This window comes from Boleophthalmus pectinirostris, unplaced genomic scaffold (assembly GCF_026225935.1).
Source record: "Boleophthalmus pectinirostris isolate CB_2022bp ecotype Guang Dong unplaced genomic scaffold, ASM2622593v1 HiC_scaffold_18, whole genome shotgun sequence".
NCBI lineage: Eukaryota > Metazoa > Chordata > Actinopteri > Gobiiformes > Gobiidae > Boleophthalmus > Boleophthalmus pectinirostris.
Window position 1 is genome coordinate 13,332,112 of NW_026571133.1, and position 20,010 is coordinate 13,352,121.

At 39.1% G+C, this 20,010-nt stretch overlaps 1 protein-coding gene across 4 annotated transcripts in view; it reads left to right on the forward strand.

Moving 5' to 3' along the window:
- The window catches only part of atxn7l1 (ataxin 7-like 1), a 44,147-nt gene that overhangs the window by 20,557 nt on the left and 3,580 nt on the right, over positions 1-20,010 (forward strand). For all 4 annotated transcript variants that reach the window (XM_055153656.1, XM_055153658.1, XM_055153657.1 and 1 more), the window contains 8 exons: positions 235-433; positions 1,559-1,977; positions 5,060-5,142; positions 13,264-13,535; positions 14,619-14,838; positions 16,105-16,226; positions 17,289-17,792; positions 18,285-18,534. In XM_055153656.1, coding sequence (XP_055009631.1) covers positions 235-433; positions 1,559-1,977; positions 5,060-5,142; positions 13,264-13,535; positions 14,619-14,838; positions 16,105-16,226; positions 17,289-17,792; positions 18,285-18,534 — 2,069 coding nt within the window. The remainder of the gene's footprint in view (positions 1-234; positions 434-1,558; positions 1,978-5,059; positions 5,143-13,263; positions 13,536-14,618; positions 14,839-16,104; positions 16,227-17,288; positions 17,793-18,284; positions 18,535-20,010) is intronic.

The following is a 20,010-nucleotide window of genomic DNA, read 5'->3' on the forward strand; positions in this document are numbered from 1 at the left end:
GAACTTTCTATAGACCAATGATGGTTAGCAGCTAAAATTAATATTGTTAAAATTGCTGTAAGGTTGCGAGTTCTAGGTCCCAGTCACTAATAGAAATGATCAGGTTCAACATTTGTGAATTTACCTTTTGGACATTTCAGTGGAAAGTACTGTGTAATCAATATTCAAAACTGACTCTTGCCCCTCCATCTGGCACAGAATCTAAAAATACACTTTTTTTGGTCTAATTTTCAGAAAAGCGCCATGGCTCCCCGGTTCCGTCTCGGGGTCCCCTTGTCCCGATGAAGCCCAAGACCCCCGCAGTGGCCCCGGCGGTTAACCCCAGCCCGGGCGATACTCTGGCATTCCGGGTGCCCAAAGATTACCCGCACTCACGCTTCAACAAGGCACCGCTCGCCGTCTACCCACCCAAGGGAGCCCGCAGCAAAACATGGTGAGGACAGTATGCTGGTTGGCTCCTGCTATTAAAGGGCCCATATTACTCTATTTTCTGATGTTTTAATGTTGTTTCCTCATCAAAAACATACCTGGAGTTGTGTTACATTTCATTCACACAAGTTAAACAAACAAATCTGCATATTTACTTATTTTCTAACTTACTTATTTTCTTATTTTACTTATTTTCTTAAACAGAAACTGTGTTCCACCTTGTGAGGTCATGTGGTAATACAGGAAATGCTTCACTGTGTTTTTTTAACCTCCATACACCTTCATTTGGATAATTTCAGGCCTGTAATTACCCGTCTCTAAAGAAGAAAAGGTAAACGGCAGCTGTAGGTAATATAGGACCTCTAAGCATATTTTAGTGCAGTTGTTTAGCAGGTTGCTCCATAATACTGTTGGGGATGAATCAGCAGCCTGTCTGTTGTTTTTAGACAATGACAAATTAGGGCAATAAACATCAAAGCAATTGACAATTAAATTATACTGCTGTTTGGATTATCTTGATTTATTGCGCTACTCACTCATTCCATACACAGTAGAAGTAAACTATATCCTCCTCTCCCCACGGCCTCTGAAATCACCATTAATCACTTACGCAATAAATACATAATTATGAGGTGTGTGAAGTGTCTTGCTAAAGGACACAATGTAATGCTCACTGGTCAGAGCTGGAATTGAGCCACCAATCTTACAATTAGACCACTGTTTCGATTCTTGGTCCATTGTTGCTCGTTAGTAACACCAACGGGGTTATTAGCAGAGAAACTTCAAAGTGCACTATGTTAAATTTCCGGTCAAGGGTTCGCCACCTGCTTGTCTCCATGGAGATATGTCTATTGCAATCAGGTTACAAGTTACAGGTCAGATCTGTGGGGACCAGAGGTGACCCTGCTCAAAGTGAGAATGCTGCTTTTCAAGGTTTTTGTGCACCCGTAATTGAATAAATACAAGAATACACGTTTAATGCCTTACTTTGGAACATTATTTTCAAAATGATAACTCCTTCATAGAGACAAGTTTATAGCAGACACCCCAACAGAAAGGTTACACAGTGCACCTCTAACTAAACTGATAATATGGTCATTTATCCAATGTATTCCCTGTGTCTGTGCAGTGTGTCTCTTCCGGTGGTCAGCCTGGAGAAGATGCCCTGTCTGAGCCGGACCAGCTCTGGGTCCCACATGCGTCTCAACTCCGCCCCCTCCGTCCACAAACCCTCCTCTCTCACCCCCCCTCCCTCCCAGCGTTCATCCGAAAAACTCCTGAACGGTAGGGTTAGCAGCGGGCCCCCCACACCGCGCGCCAGCCCCTCCCCGTCCTCTGTGGATGGTCGTCCCAGCCCGGTGCGCTCCCCCCTGGACAGAAGACCCTCCTCCACCCCTTCTCCCTCCCAGTCCGACCGCAAGCCCTCCCCATCGCCCTCCCCTTCACAAAGATGTAGCGCTTTACCCTCATCTTCATCCTCAACACTGGAAAGGAAGCAGCAAAATGGAACCAAAACTACAGCAGCCAGGCCACACAAAAGGCTCTCAGGTTTGTGGGTGTATTTCATTTAATTGTGCTGTCTGGTGACAACAATATCCATGGGTATTGTACTTGGCAATTTAAAACTAAATATAACTTAATATCTGAATAGTGAAAAGTCCTCAAAATGTCACCTGTAACAGGAAGCTGAAAACCCTGAATAGAGAACACTCCATAGAAATATGTGATTATAATTTATGATCTAGTACCTCAGGAGTTTGTGTAGCTTACTTCACTGAGCTAGTGAACTTCCTGTACTGGTCCCAAGCAAAGCAGAGACCTCACACTGACTTGGCATAAACTTTTTCAACTCTCCATAGTTGGGCACACCCCAGTGCCAATTTCCAAAAAAAGCATCCATCAAGACAAGAGCATGGTGGCCAATACTTTTATTTATATATGAAGTACTTGACATTTAATGAATAAACTTTGTCAGAATACACAATTTAAATGCCATGTGTATGAGAGAAAACAGGGCTATTGACTATAAATATCTAATTAATCTCTTTGAAAGATATTAATATTAATCTGCAATTTAAAAAACACATATAACACACTTGTTGGTTAATGATTAATAAATAAATAATGCATTAGTCTTATGTAGTGCTTTTCTAGACACTCAATTGCTTTACAATTTGGTGTATTATTCATTCTGTCCACACTCGATGGTAAGTTACCAAAGTAGCCACAGCTGCTCTGGGACAGATTGACGGAAGCGAGTCTGCCAATTTGCACTAACAGCCCCTCTGACCACCACCAACATTCACACTCACTCCACTTTCATACTAGCCAGTGTGGGTAAAATGTCTTGCCTAAGAACACAACCACTGGCGCCTCACTGTGGCACTTGACTTTCCCAGTGGTCTCCCATTGAAGTACTAACCAGGCCCAGCCCTGCTTAGCTTCTGAGATCTGATGAGATCAGGCTAACCAAGAGTTACTTATTCGTCCCTTACCATCTTAGAAAATAGTGTGAAAATAGAAAATGCACGCTATGCTCCGAGAAGTGTTGCTCCACCTATCTCTCATTGATCGATTCATTTGTATAGTAATTATTCTGACAGGCCTAGTTTAAATATATGCCTAAATTCAAATACTTGTATGAAAAAGGCTTATTTGGGGCATAAAGCCTGATTTGTGAATGTTTGTTTTTCTTCGTTTTGAGTTCCCTCCTGAGTGTGCCGTCTGTTTGTTGATACGTTGCACTTTTGCACTCTCATTCTCTGATTTACACACTCTTAGTCATGAGCTCCCGCTGCCCAAAAGCAGATTGTCTGTTTGAGAGATTTCTCTGCACCTCCTGTGTTTCGACCCGCTCCTCCTCTCTTCACTTTCACAGAGTTCCCTTTTATTTTCTGCTGTTTCCTCCTTTTACATCTTTCATCATGACTTGGTCCTTTCCCCCTTTGGCTTTTTGTCTCTCTTATTTTCTTTTTTTTTTCTAAATATGTGTGGTTATGTGTAAGCCTGTAACAATAATGACTATATTAAAGATGGCTTTTCTGGACATGACTTGTATTGGTGATAATGCGTTCCCTTAAATGTTCCACAGTATGGCATGAATGCTCCACTAGACGTAAATCAATCTACGTTTTATTTATTGAATCACGTTTTTTCGTAGTCAAAGATACCATGACAAAATATACATGATCACTTCTCCACATATCTGTCCTGTAATGTGGCCTGATGAGACCACAAGTGGAACATTGAAGCTAGTGGTGCACCCCCTCCAGAAATGTTATAGTTTATCTTTAATATATTGATCTATAAATGAGGTATAGGCATTGCCATTAGGGATCTTGTTGAATTTTGGTTTGATTTTGTAGTTTGTAGTGGTTATGTTTCATTATATGTACAGTATGATGAAGTATGATGCTTGAGTGGTGCGTGATTTAAAGCAGTTATCCCACTCAGTCTTATTCTTGTCTAGTTGTAGCAGAATCTGAAGTTTAATTGGGCTGCTGACTAACTGGATGAAGCACAAATTGTTGACTAATGCAATCATCTAATTTAAAATCGATGTGCTATCTGGAGAATGTAACACATGTCTTATGCTCAGTAAACAAGGGTGCAAAAATGTTATTTAGATGACAAACACTTGGCCTGTTAGGGATTTTATTTTTGTCCTAATGCAGAATAGAAATACTTTACACTGGGCTACCATAAAAATAACAATATTTACACATGCGTTACACATATGTTGATTAAGACTAGATTTATAGACTCAATAGTTTAGTTTAGTTTAGTAGTTTCCCTGTTAAGAAGACTTGCTATAGTCCTTGTTTGTGTTCACTTGCTTTTTGGATGAAGTATAATTTGAAGAACAAGTTACAAAGTGGTTCTAATACAGTGAGAAGTTTGACAGCTCTGGGTGCACATTAGCGGGTGAATCCTCTTTAACCTTGGGAGGTGTCTCATTCTGCAAACACAGAAAGATTACAGGGATTATGGCAGAGGCCAGCAGTAGATTATAGCTGTCTGACACTGGCTCTGTTTACGCTAACCTGCTGACGACAGGACGCATACTTGACTCAGTTCTCGGGTGGATTCAGAATATGGAAAAAAAGTTGTAGTTTGTTTCTTGATGTTTGAGACAACTAAAACAATAAAACTACAATTGAACATTTGTGTGACAGGATTCAAAAGTTGAATAACTCAAATTGTTTCCCCTCGTTATTTGACTCAGTGTTACTAAATACTGAATCTTACATTCTTTTGCTAAACAGCATTTCATTGTTTTTGTTTATTTTATCCTTCTACACTGAAAGAAAAATAAGATTTATTTTCGTATTTTAAGTGCAAAGGGCTGTTATTGTTCTTACGTTTTGTGTAACAAGATGTATTTTTCTATTTTAAGTATGCAAAGTCTTGTTCCATTGTTATATAATTTCAATGTCATGTGAAATTATGAAGTAATTTTAGCTTGGCAAGTTTTTAATTTTTGCCCTGTATTTTTTTTTAGCTCTATTCTCAGTCATACATAATTTGTGTTTTGGACCATTCAATTACAAACATGACACAGAAACTGACTGTGCACAAGTGGTTGAATAACTCAGGACCACATTTTTAAACTGTCTTTTTGCTTTTGTAGGAAGAGTGTTTGATCCAAATAAGCACTGTGGAGTCCCAGACCCTGAGACGAAGCGGCCCTGCACACGCTCTCTGACCTGCAAGGTAAAACAATACGATAAAATGTGCTGATTGCCGAGTCATGTCCCTACATTATAATATTTTACACATCTGCTATGTGTCTTACATTTGCACTTTGTAAAACTTAGATTGTGATTTCTATTTTGGAATTTTAGGAGATAATTGAAAGTATGTGTTGCTTCTTGGAGTTCATATCTCACTATGATTGCTTAAATCCATCTGTCACTTTGAAAATGTTTTAGGCTGAAGGAGTGGTTGGAGAAAAATACCTGACTTTGAGCATATGCTGCATTTAAGAGAAGATTCACAACCACAATCACAATATGAAGACATCTGCAAAATGTCATCACTAGAATCAGTTGGATTTTTAGCATCATATCACTCTTCTCCTAACCACATTATATTTATCAAGGTATTGAGTTCAGTCATTTATAATATTACATTTTCAAAACAAAGCTTTAATTATGAGTATGGTCAATTGCCTTTACTATGAATTGTGTATTCATACTTTGCAGCTGATGTCATCAACAGCTTCGGAGGGTGTGATGCTAACTTTAAGCACTGCTCTATTTGATGCACGTTAGACTTTAATCTGGGCTTTATTTTTAAACGCTCTGACCAACAGATGAGATGATTTGTGTGCTTAAGAAAAGTCTCTCAGACGTACAATTATAGTCACAAGATATCTACCGTTAACCAACAGTTTTTTCGTTAGTCACTCTCCCTTTTTTTGTTGAACAGGGCCTTGAATGAGTTTTAAAACTTTTTTGACAGTGTTTGCAAATGTGTATATTGTGTCACCATGGTAACTGCTGAATAATCCACAATAGAGATAGATGTAGAACAGCTCCAGCATGATGTCACTGCCAGTGTTGTGCATGAACACTGTTGGGCAAGTTACTTTGAAACTGTAATGCGTTATTTATTACCTATTACTGTCATTTCAAAGTAATTCGTTACATTACAATATTACTGCATTTAAAATGTAAGGCATTACATTACTATTGCATTACTTTAAGTTACTCTCACCAAAATAACTTTTGCGCTGTATATGGACTGAACCAGGACTAAACCAGGACTAAACAGGCTAAACAGGTCTCGAAACCCAGGACCTCTAAGACTCAGGGAGCTGAAGCAACCAGGTACCCGAGCCGGTGCAAGAGTCTGTTACAGCGAGTAACTTCTACCTTCCTTCAGCGTGTCCAGAAGTCCAACTTTTTGTGTGATGGTTTGCATCTTCCTCTGCCTTTTGGGTGCGAGCGCAGGAGCCTTTGTCGGTGCAGAACGTTTCGTCGACGTTGTGGGTTTCGTCGGGGAGAAAACTTGCAACCATACAGCACTTCAGAATCACACTGATACAGATTGAACATGTATTTAAATTTGGCAGCTGAACACATTCTGTACTGTACAGGAGACAGGAGTCCCTTGGCCAGTCAGGACGCAGCGGGAGGAACGCAATACGCATTCATACAATGTAAAAAAACAGGGCATACAAAATTGCACAAAAATAAAAAAAAAATAAAAAAATCAGCGAGACAGCGAAATGTGAACTGCGATAGAGGGAGGGACGAGTGTAAACCAGGTCTAAACCAGAACTGACCCAGGTCTAAACCAGGTCTAAACCAGAACTGACCCAGGTCTAAACCAGGTCTAAACAGCGTGGAGTTCTTTGTCAGTCCTTTCGCCCGCGGTTACCTGAAGGTCTATGAGGGCGCATCTCCAGCGTTTCACCGCTGCTGATATTGAGGTGATTTTAGCGAATTTGTATGAAGAAAAACCCACCACTTCAATCCAGGTTAAAAAAAACACTGTAACGCGCGTTACTCACATTTGTACCGAGTAAAATATTACTATTTTTTCCCCTGTAATGCCTTACATTACTGCGTTACAGCAAAAAGTAACGCATTACTGTAATTCGTTACTTTTATAACGCGTTACTCCCAACACTGTGCATGAACGAGTTCAAAAGAACGCGTTCATTGAACACGTTCATTTTTCAGTGAACTTTGAACTGAACGCAACACTTTTGTAAATCAAGAACTTGAACGTGAATTTGTTCAAATTATGTGTGATGAACGACGTACGTCACTGTTGGGGTTCAGTTAAACGTCGGAATTTGTTTTCACCTGACAAGTGACGATCTGCTTGCACTTCACCTCGCGAAACCACAGCCGCGTGTCAACGCGAAGGCGACTCCACCGGCAGCTTTAGCGGAACGTACGGGCTCTTGTGTCTCTCAATGGGAAGTCAATCAAACTTGACTGGGCGCGTTTAGCTGCTTGTATTTACCTTCTGTACAGGCTGACCACGGCAAACGCAAGGATTTCAAAAGTAAATTTCAAAGCACTAATTAACAGTCTATGTGGATCTGGGCTCTTTCACATGATACACAACTGCCCAGGGAGCACAATGTGCTGATGGTAAATGCACCAATACAACAATAGATACATGCTCTCTGTGTATTTTGACGGAGATACGTGCCTACGCTCGTGTAGAGCGTCAAAAAATAGAATGGATCCTATTTTCTGAAATCTACACGCACAGGACGTGCTATTATTTTACTTGGTACATATGTCAGTAACGCGCGTCACAATGCTTTTTTAACCTGGATTGAAATGGTGGGTTTTTCATTTTTCTTCATACAAATTTGCTAAAATCACCGCGATATCAGCAGCGGTGAAACGCCGGAGGTGCGCCCGCGTAAACCGTGATCCTGAGCGAAAGGACCGACACAGAAGTCCGCGCTCCACCGAGATAAACGCAGCTGACGCCCGATCGCACTCGGGGTTCTCTCAGGGGCGGTCCTAGATTCCAAGTTCTAGTCCAGGATTAGTCCTGGTTTGGTCCTGGTTTAGTCTTGTTTTAGTCCTGGTTTAGTCCTGGTTCAGTTCTGGTTTAGACCTGGTTCAGTCCTGGTTCAGTCCTGGTTCAATCCTGGTTTAGACCTGGTTCAATTCTGGTTCAGTCCTGGTTTAGTCTTGGTTTATTCCTGGTTTAGACCTGGTTCAGTCCTGGTTCAGTTCTGGTTTAGTGCTGGTTTAGTCCTAGTTTAGACCTGGTTTAGACCTGGTTTAGTCCTGGTTTAGACCTGGTTCAGTTCTGGTTTAGTCCTGGTTTAGACCTGGTTCAGTTCTGGTTTAGTCCTGGTTTAGACCTGGTTTAGTCCTGGTTTGGACCTGGTTCAGTTCTGGTTTAGTCCTGGTTTAGACCTGGTTTAGTCCTGGTTTAGTCCTGGTTCAGTCCTGGTTCAGTCCATATACGGCGCAAAAGTTCAGCATCTTAACAGTTCTTTTGGTGAGAGTAAATTAAAAGTGCTGCAATAGTCGTGTAATGTTTTACATTTTAAAAACAGTAATATTGTAATGTAACAAATGACTTTGAAATGACAGTAACAAGTCATAAATAACACATTACAGTTTTAAAGTCACTTGTCCAACAGTGTATCTTGTAAAGTTGTTGTAAACTAGAAGTCAGTTTGAAAAATAAAGGCAGCCTTTCATTTACAGATCTCATCTAAATATAAAATGAACTGAACTTTGAACTAGTTCAAAATAAAAATTGTGAACTATGAACGTGAACTATTCACTTTGAACAAGTGTGAACTGAACTTTGAACTAGTTCATGAAAAGTGTGAACTTGCACAACACTGGTCACTGCAGAGTATCACACTTGGGGTGGAAAAAAAAAAAAACTGTTACTACTGTTGCTAGTGTCTGATGAACCGTCTTTTGTAATCACGTTTGTTAGACATTTCAGTTAAAGAGCGTTTGCTTCTGTCTCTTTGTGGATGGCGTGTGCCTCCTGTCTCTTGGTTAATACAGGGTAGCCAGGCTAAACTAATACAGTGTCTGCACTTGGCTTGATGAGGTAATTATAGATGCTGGAAAAGGCCGCAGCATCTTTGAGCAGTAATATTCTCCTCAATTCTGCTCTTTAATTACTTCCTAGCGCAGTTTCCTAATCTCTGGGAAGTTAGTAATTAGATGCAAGTGAAGAGGAGGTTTCTTGTTCTTGGCATGGCAGTTTGTTTATCAGTCAATGTTTTTACTGATGAGGAATTAGTGCATCACATAGACAATTCAAGATAAGTGTTTGTGTGGAGAATTCTGAGTCTGAAATGAAAGTTTAAAAAATATTGGTAGAACTGAAACTTAAAGCCAGAGTAACTTTTTAACCAAAAAATAAACTGAAACAAAAGCATGTTTTATTCATTTTGGTTGTGTTTATTGCGCTGAAAAACATAAAAAAAAAAAAAACTGCATCCTTACTGTGAGCAGGCTTGTACCTCCACAAACCTGAATCTTGACTCCTGCTTTTTTCCATGGAAATGTTTTGGCTTTAGCTATAATATTCCACAGTATGGCATATAACGTCTCTATCTCCATGAATAACGTGGCTTTAACTTTGTATTTCCATGGAATTGTGCAGATGTAGAGCTGTCACCCTAACAATTAATGAAGTGCACTGTATGACCATTTTGAAACTAATTAATTATAGTAAAAATCTTTCAAAATGTGCCTTTGAGCTATTTATTTATTGCATGGCATGTTTTTAATGTAACACTTTAGCTTGTATTAGTAATGAGTCAAAGAAGCTACTTATTTTGCCCTCTTCAGCTCAAATCTCACCATGGTACAGAAAAATAAGAGAAATACTGACCCAAAAATGATTGTTCCATCTGTCCTGTATTGAACAATAAGTCGATATAGTAATGATCGTGACAGGCCGATGCTGATGACATGCTGCCTCCAGAAAGTTACAAACTGTACCTTAAATTGATGCTTAGACTAATGCCAAACTTGACACTTATTTGAACCAATACCAAAAAAAAAATCACATAAACAGGACAAAGTTGGGTATTTCCTGAATAATTTTACAATGATCTTGGTCCATATTTGAACCAGTAGAAGTCTACAAGGCAGTAGTTTTTTTTTTTTTTTTTTTTTTAATCAAGCCTTTCCATCTGCTGCAAAATCAAGTTTAGCATCTCGATGTAGTGACAACGCTAGTCTTGAGATAGACCAAAGAGAAGATTTATGGGTGTAGATAAGGGCATTACATTGAATGATGGAGGTTAATGATTTACCGTGGCAGGCTGTAGTATCTATTTTCTATCAGGGTTTGTTGTATATTATGAATGAGCACATCTGAGGTGCGCATCATGTTGAAAGATAAGAGCTACTACAAGGCCAGCAAGGTTTGTGAACGTACAGAGAAGTGGTAGTAAATATAAGGGATAAAGGATGCTTCTACGAGGAGAACTAGAGAAAGACTGAAAATCTCCTAGTTAGCGGACATCAGAGAAGAAGGAGAGGGTCACATGAGCCAGTTGAATCACCATTGACAAACTACAGCATTTATTTTCTTATCAGTCATCGTCTCAGACTGTACAGGATCAGATTATGGATGATACACCAAAGGGTCAGTTGAAGGTTTTGTGGTAGAGTTATGTGTCTAGATTGAGGTTCTTATGATGAAAAAAATAAATGGCAGTATATATTAAAGGTGGGCCATGTATCGTCTGAAAGTTGTTTTGAATAGGGAAGCACATATTCGATACTGTTATAGGATATTGGCAGCCGATACTGAAACATTTGCAGGATCAGATATCAGCTTTCAAATATTGCTTCAGCCGATACCCTGGTTTGATACAGACATTGATTAAATAAGACTATTTACTGGTCATAGTCGGCCCAGAAACTCTCTCAATGTTTGAATTTTCATTTATACAAAGCTGTTCTGTAGTTATAGATAATAACAGCTACATAAAAACATTTTGATCAGTTTTGTCTTATTTGATTTTGTTTAAAGGAAATCAGTACTCTTTTCACTCTCTGGACTGGTATTGGTTGATATCGTATACTTAAAGCCATAGTATCGTAATCAGTTTCGTAAATGAAAAGCTGGCTCAATGCATCCCTAAAATAAAGAAGAATCTGCAATCAAAGACACTGAGAAGTTGATATTTCTGGTCCTTTTTGAAGGTAATTTTAGAATACATTCTTTTTCTGTGTCTAAAACTGTAACCTTGACCAAGACCTTTATAAAGATATTTTAGCAGTTTTAAAGGATTAGAAAAATGTTATTGCCAATACTGACAATGTGTCACGATGCTAAAATTCAAAACCAATTTACATTTCGATAGCACAATGAAAATACACACTTACACTTACTGCATAATAGAATATAATTATACAACACAAAATAATAGTAGTTTATAAAATTGACCATCTTGTCTTATTATAGTTCAGATATAGACTACCAGTCAAAGGTTTGAACACACCCTCTAATTCAGTGTTTTGTTTTTGTTTTTAACTACTGTCTACATTTTATACAGTACACATGGAAGGAATCATATATGAAATTATGGAATTATGTACTGAAGAAACTGAAGAAAAAAAGTTTAATGATTTTAACATAAAGTATAATTAAAAGAGTTGTTTCCTTTTTTTCTTTGCTATATAATTGCTGATGTCTGATAATTGGCGTTAATCTTCTGTATGTATATAAAATGCAGAAGGTAGTTAAAAACAAAAGAAAAATGAATGAGAGGTCCAAATTGTCCTGTTTATGTGATTATTTTCCGAGTCGATAATTGCTCAGTGAGAATCTTTAATTGTAGTTTTAGTATTGATTGGTATTGTATTATTATTATTATTATTATTATTATTATTATTATTATTATTGTAGTATTAGTTTCGTATTATTTTTTACTGACAACTCTAATCATTACCTGCGCATTCCCCAAAAATATGTGGTATTATTATTTTTTTGTTCTGCTTCTGTTGCTAATGTGCTGTGTTGAATGATGGTACTGTGAGTTCCCAGACAGAGGCCTCGTGAAAGACCATTATCAGACGCAGTGAAAACAGTTTGTTGATGCTGAAGAAAAGGATGCGGAGGATATGAAGGCACATTATTTACCGTGGCAACACTAAAGGGAGCTGGCATTCAAACTATTACCCCAACTTCAAATGTTTGTGGACTGGTTACCTTCCCAAAATAGTCGGAAGGGCAAAGAGCTGAGCCATGCAAACCAATATTTACCTGTTTGTCTGGTGGGAGATGGGAGGCAATAATTATGTCCCGAATGGACTCTGGACTGCACCAAGGCCTCTGTATCCAAAATTCACACAAATACACATCATCACTGTCTTCTGCCTAGATCAATACTGTTCACTAACAAAATGTAGCCTTATGTCTCATAGGCAGTGTTGGGAAGTGACTAAAGAACTGAGAATACTTATTCAGAATACCAATTTTGACAGTTTCTTGTACACTTACTCTTTCATTTAGTGGTATTAGGAATATAGTTACTTTTCTAAAATCAAATTAATACATGGCAGTAATTGCTCACACAATTTAGGCTTCAGGCTGCACATAATCAGTGTTGTGTAGTTTTTCCTCAAGCAATGAGTGATAGGAATTGTGTAACAAAGGATGAAACAAAAATATAAAGCTGTTTTTGATACTACTTTTTGTCTTTATACTTTAATGTATATGCAGCTCTATGTTAAAGTATTCTAAGTATTCAGAAAGTGTAGACATAATAAGCTCAAGCTTCGCTACACCTTTTTCGTCTGTGTATGTTAAATATGACTGTCTGTGAAATAATGTCAGATTATACCTGTGACCGAAATAAATCAATAAAAAAATTATAATTTAAAATATCCAGCACTACGTTACAAAATACATTTTAAAGGTGCACTGTGCAACTTTTTTGGTGGAGGTTCCGCTATCTGCTTGTCTCCGTAGAGATGTTATTGCTTTGCTTGGAATTTTCCTTGGTAAAACATTAAACCTATTCATCTTGCATTTCTTTATTATGGGTGTTTCTGTTGCTCAAAAATACAATAATTCCTTCTGTGAATAGGGACGACTCGCCACAGATCTGATTTGTAATGTAGCGTACTGCTGTAACGTCCCCCTTGATAGTTTTTTTTTTCCTATACTGTGGAACATTTTAGACATGTGTTAGCAATAACATTTCCATGGACACATCAGGAAACAGACTCTCCACTATTCAGTATTCTGTAACTAAAAATATTATCAAAATATTCTTCCCTTCACTCCTCATAGGTTAATAGCTCACACAAACACAACTGGGAATCTGCTACTGACCTCTTTTCTGCATTTTTCCTCCAGTCTCACTCCTTAACCCAACGCCGGGCCGTCCAAGGAAGAAGGAAGCATTTTGACGTACTGTTGGCTGAACACAAGAGCAACGCGAAGGAGAAAGAGGGACTGAAAGAGAGGGAAAAAGAGAGAGAAAGAGAGAGGGATGTAGCCCAAGAGCGGAAAGAGCAAAGTTTGAACAAGAGTCTCTCCTCACATCAGAGCCCCAGCAAGGCTCACTGCCCCAACGGACGACCACTATCCACCCTAAAGCTACGGCTGGCCAATGCTCACATACCCAGGTATTAAAATTGAGAGTACTTATTATAGAAAAACTGTTTTGAGTATTTGAAAGGTCCTATATTGCAGAAAATGTACACCTGTGAGCTTTAAGCCATGTTACAATGTTGTTTCCTCAACAAATACATACAGGAGGTTGTGTTATGTTTCATTCACACATTTTGAGTAATTCTTTATTATTAGACTACGTTTCCAAAGCTCAAAATGCTCTGTTCCACCTCGTGATGTCATGAGGCAGTAGTTTTTGAACGAACAGCTGCCTTTCTGTAAAAACTGGCAATTCCAGGCCTAAAAAGGTGGAACAGAGTGTTTTCTGTTTCAGAGAACTCCGAGCCTAAATACGAAGGGTTTGTGTGTTAAGCATGAGTGAATGAAACACAACTCCAAGTATGTTTTTGATGAGGAAACAGCATTATAACATAAATCAGAAAATAGTGTAATATGGGCCCATTAAATAGCATGTCTCTTTAAATATAAACTAGCTATGTGCAACTTTATTTTTGTGGATTGCTAAATGTGTATTCATATTTATTCAAGTTTTTTTTTGATTAAGGGACTATACGTTCAAATGTAGTATCATATGGGATCATCACATTACAGATTACAATCAACACTCCTACTGTATACTCCAATACAATACACATAGTAAAAATACCTCGTTAGACGTCATTAAAATGATACTTAACTTTTTATCTTCCTGCTAATGACTGTTCATTCTATCTCTTTCCACAAGGGGATGCTGTAAGCCAGATGTGTAGCAAGAAGTAATCTGAACTTGCTATATTCAAGGTTATAGCTAATTTGCATTCATAAGAACAATCTACAGCAATAAAATAAAATTACACATTTTTATTGTCCTTGTGTAAAGTTGACAAACCTTGAACACAACACATTTTTCACCGATTTCTGAACTCTCAAACTTGGACTCTACTGCAACTTAAAACATGAAAATACACAGAGTTTTATTTTGTTATAATAAATTACACATATATATTTTGTTTGTGTGTTTTATAATGTACTGAGCACTGCATGATTTCCCATGTATCCAATGTGTCACTGTTAACCTATTTTCACATTTGACCCAGGGCTCCAGGTCCCACTGCCTCTTCCTCCTCCTCCTCCACCCCTCTGCCTCCGGCTCCCACCCCTCCCTCTGCCCCACACCCAGAGCCGTCCCCCTCAGGCTGGACGTCTTCAGCCGGAGAGGGAGGTCGACTCTCCAGTGACGAGGGAGACGCGGAATCACCAGAGGACACTGACAGAGCGGCCCTTCACTTCTCCAGTCACCACCCTCAACCACTGGGGGTACAGGATAATTTTGTTTTATCTCATATTTGAACACTTGTACAGACATTTTTTAGTACAGTATTAGTCAAATATTGTAGAATTTAAAGCTGCACTATGTAACTTTCCTGGAAGGGTGGGCCTGACTAATCTTGGAAATGTTATTGTTTTCCCAGGGGTATTCCACAGTATGATATTAATTGTAATGTATCTACTAGGGGTGTAAAATTCAGTCATATTTAGCGTGTTATGTTTTTTAATTGCATTAATCTCATTTTTAATCTCTAACTTTACTGTTTCTGTATGCAAGTTGCCTTATTATAAAATCTGTTTTTATGTGTTGTTAGGACACAGTGCCACACTGTGCAGTCCTGTTCTGCTCGCTCCCACAAACAGTTGTAGCCTAATTCTCATTGCCGTTCTCGCCTGCATTTGCGATAAACCTGCACACCTATGATCTCTGAAAACATCGCGACACAGACATAGACACAGACCAGACTCACCTTCACCATCAACATCCCTCTGTCACAGAGAGAACATCTATATTCCACTGAGTCGTGTCCTTTAGTAGAAGCTAAACTGCATCAGCGCAGAAGAGCGTTTTTTTTTTTTTTTTTTTTTTCTCCCCTTAGTTTATGCAAATTAGCCACGCGGTTTTAAGTTTAATTTCTGTAAGACTTGTGCAGAGCTGCATTAAACACATTATAATGTCAAACGGGCTGATGTGGCTCTGGAGTGGTGATGGTTTATATGGTGTAAAGTTGAGTTTATTTATGCAGATTAGTAACAGTAATAATAATGATACTTATATAAAAACGTTAATGATAGTATGAAAATAATGTAATAATTAATTCAAACGATATTACCTCAAGTTGTAGGCTTTTCTCAGCAATTTTTAGGTGTGATTAAAAAAGCGATTAATTAGATTAATTAATTACAGATCATAATTAATCTCTCAATTTTTTTAATCACTTGACAGCACTAGTATCTACTTTGGCATTTATTCATTTGCTTTTCTGCTAGTTTTTATTGCTGAAAAAGAAGAAAAACATGGTTCCTTAATGGGACTAGATTTGATAATAGCATAGGTCTGAGCCTCAATTTGGCCAGGTGATGTCATGTGCTTTGTGATGGAGGGTCTGTTATCGTTGTTCCTCGACAAAGTTACACTGTGTACCAATGTTTTACATTTTAGAAAAGGAAGATTATGTCCAAGATTAGAGATCATCACACTATTGTAAGTAGATGGGATTCTTCTTGAAGCATGTATGTTTTTGTTCTTTCCAGTTGTGCATATTCAACAGTCGTCTAATGGGACGGGGCCACTATGTGTTTGATCGGCGATGGGATAGGATGAGGCTCGCTCTGCAGAATATGGTGGAAAAACATCTCAACTCACAGATGTGGAGGTACTTTGAACTTTACACATTTGGAACAGGTTAATAAAGAATGTAATCAGAGACAACAACAAAAATACAACTTTAAGCTTTTAGGTCACATTTCAGAGCTTGCTTGGTTAACATGGTTACACATGGATCACATTCATATGGTGCTAAAATATAATATCCCATGTATCATTTTGCTTCCTGTTTTGTTTATTTCACTTTTGGGATAAAAGCACCAGCTGCTGACTGGGATTTTAAACATTTCCTCTTACAAGAGCATTGTTATTTCTGAAATAATAATAAAAAACTCCCTCATCTGTTTACTTCAAATAGTTTACTATCTGCAGTATTTTATCAGATTAGACCCATTTGGATCTGAATCTCTTTTATGAGAGTAAACTGGCAAAATGGTCTGCTGTGCACAATACAAAACAAGCAAGACACAAAGACCTGTGTTCACCGGTACATTGTATCTGTGGAATAAAAGCAGTTTGATTACAAGGTTAAATTATTATTTGCATCTCCTATTTGCTGGCAATTGTTTTATTATTAATTGATACAGGTTAGTGAGGTGGGATTGTCAATGGAACCAACCATACAAATGATCTTTTGGCTTATTCTTCTTTCGCCTTATCAAGTGCTACCTGTGCTTATTCTGTATATAGGTTATGTATATATTATTGTTTCATAAATAAGGATTTTATATAATTTTTTTTATCTTCTTTTACTTGTATTTTATTGCTTCACACTATTATAGAGTATAACAAAACAAACAAGTATAAAGAACAAATGGTCAGTAGTCATTCAAATGAGTAGTCCACTTTTCCCAGCAATTTTGCTTGTTGCAACCTTATAGTATATTTCAGTTTCTCCAGAATGTCAGTTTCTTCAAAAATGTCCCTCCAATTGTTAATTGTAGGTGGATCCTCCATATACCATTGACGGGTGATGGCTTTTATCATCTCATCTGCTTGTTTTGTTTATTTTGGCTTAAACTCAAAATTCATACAAATCAAATAATCAAAGTTGTGTTTATTTATTTTATTTAACAGCCTTTGTTGATGATCTTTCCTTTCTCTCTCACAGGAAGGTGCCTCTTGCAGCAGAGAGCCTTCAGACTCCCTCCTCTTCCTCCTCCTCCTCTTCGTCTCAGCAGCCGTACCCTCCGTCCCCCCTCTCCGGCAGCTCTCCTGTCTCCACACCTCCATCAAACTCCTACACTTCAACCTTCCCCCAGACAACGGGGGTCTTTAATATCCGGGATGCCCCACTTTCTCACTCGCAGACTGCACTGGGCAAAGCAGGCAATGGCACGCATAAATCAAGCCGCCAATCGAAAGTGACGGAGGACTCTTTAGTGGGATCTAAGAAGAGGAAAAACTCTACTTTCTACTCATTTTCTTCCTTGTTTCCAGCGGTAGATAATCACAAAAGGAATGGTAGCAGTCACCATCCGACGTTACAGGGCGCAGGGGGGACTGTGGCCACTCCTGCCCGCCGAAAGGAGCTTGGTGGTGGGGGAGGTGGGCTGTGGAGCGGGGCAGAGGGCTGGATGTCCAGATCTGAAGGGCCGCACAACTCACAAAGTAGGTAAGTAGTTAAGTTTAATGCCATACTGAGGAACATTCAAGCCAAAGCAATAACATCTTCATTGAGACAATCATTTGGCGGACCATCCACCAAACAGTTATGCCTCCCTTTAAGGTCTTTTCAAACTCTTTACTCTAATCCAGGGGAGGGGTGGGGCACATTTGTGCAGTGATTTGTTCAAATATGTGCAGTTTAACAGATTTAACCTTTATTCAGGCTTTGAATGAAAATGTAATGTTTGATGCTGAATTTATGATGATGGAAATTTTCTACACTTGCAGCAAAATAGACTGCTTCTGGTAAATTGTCCCAAGGGCAGCATTTGGTCCCTGGGCCATAGTTTGGACATGATTGCACTAAATAAAATGCTACAGTTGCTCAGAGAAAGGTCAGAAACTTTAGTACAGCAAGATGATGACTCTGTTAGCTGTGGGTAGCACTGCATCAACTCTGTAACTTTATATAACTTGTAAATTTGGTCTCACCTTTCAGTCGTGATGCTGGCGTCAGTGCACCCTACACCTCCACCAAGGATGCAGCTACTGCCCCATACCAGCCCCTGCCCTCCCCCTCTGTGCCCCTGGCCCACGGAGGAAAGGCAGAAAATCGAAAGAGGAGGAGCCCCAGCTCCTTTAGAGGGAAGCCCAGCAAACTGAGCCGCCCAGGAGAACCAGAGAGTGTGTTTGGGAAAGGCAACGACAACAGTGGGATACTGGCTCTGAGACCAGAGTCTCCCAGACAGGTAATCTTTCAGTTTGTTCTATCTGTTAATTGTTTTATAATTTTTCAGGGGCATGGCATTCGGCCCCCTCTACACCTTCTCTTCTATTATTCACTTACATTTGTAAGACCCTTTTTGGCATCTCTGTTGTGACCTTTGCCATAGTACTGAGCATCAAACTTCACACAGTTCATCTGTTTCTGTAGCATTCATGAGACAGTCCAGAGTTCTAACATGGTGAATTTTACAATGAGATGCATCTGGGTCTGGAGCTTAGAGCATGAATGAATGTGTCTGTGTGTGTGTATTTGCGTGTGTGTGTGTTCGTGTGTGTGTGTTTGTTTGCCTTTATGCAGTTTTGAGTCATTGTTCTTCTACAGAGTGAATCACAACTGAATCACACTTGGCTTTTCTGTTTCATGAAAATGTAGAAGCTATGCAGATGAGCAAAAGCATCAGGATAAATGCCAGCGTGTTTATCCAGAGATGATGCCACTGAAGCTATGACTATCTACAGTGTGATGCTATGATCTTAAAGGGCCCATATTTCACTGTTTTCTGATCTATATTAAAATGTTGTTTTCCTCATCACAACATAGAGCTGTTTTTTGTTTAATTTACACATGTTTAATACATAAACCCTGCATGTTTTAGGCTGTGTTCTTCTCTCAAACAGAAAACACTGTTCCATTTGTTATGTCAAGTGGTAATACAGGAACTGCTCCACTGTGTTTTTAAACTCCATAGACCTTCAGTAAAAGCTCACAAGAGTTAATTTTGCGTAATATGTCACCTTTAATTCATCCACAGGTACAGATGAACATCTGAACAGCATTAGTGCACGAAACTTGTTTTTAATCAGAGAGTGAGAGGGACGATGAGAGGATGAGGAGAGTGAAGGGGACGATGATGATGATTAGAGTGAAGGGGACAAAGAGACGATGAGGAGAGTGCAGACACAATGAGAGGATGAGGAGAGTGAGAGGGATGATGAGAGGATGAGGAGAATGAAGGGGACAATGAGAGGTTGCGGGGAGGATGAGGGGAGTGAAGGGGATGACGAGAAGATGAGTAGAGTGAAGGGGATGATGAGAGGATGAGGAGAGTGAAGGGGATTATCACAGGATGAGGAAAGGATGAGGAGAGTGAAGGGGACGATGAGAGGATGAGGAGAGTGAAGGGGACGATGAGATAATGAGGAGAGTGAAGGGGACGATGAGAGGATGAGGAGAGTGAAGGTGACGATGAGAGGATGAGGAGAGTGAGAGGGGACGATGAGAGGATGAGGAGAGTGAAGGGGACGATGAAAGAATGAGGAGAGAGGGGGCAATGAGAGGATGAGGAGAGTGAAGGGGACAATGAGATCTTGATTTTGAATTTATACTAGCTCTATTTCTAAGCAAGTCTTTCATTGTTAATTTTAATTCATTTATGCAATTCTTGAATCAAACTACAACTTTAATCGACACATTTGAGCACAGTTCTGTTCGATTGCCA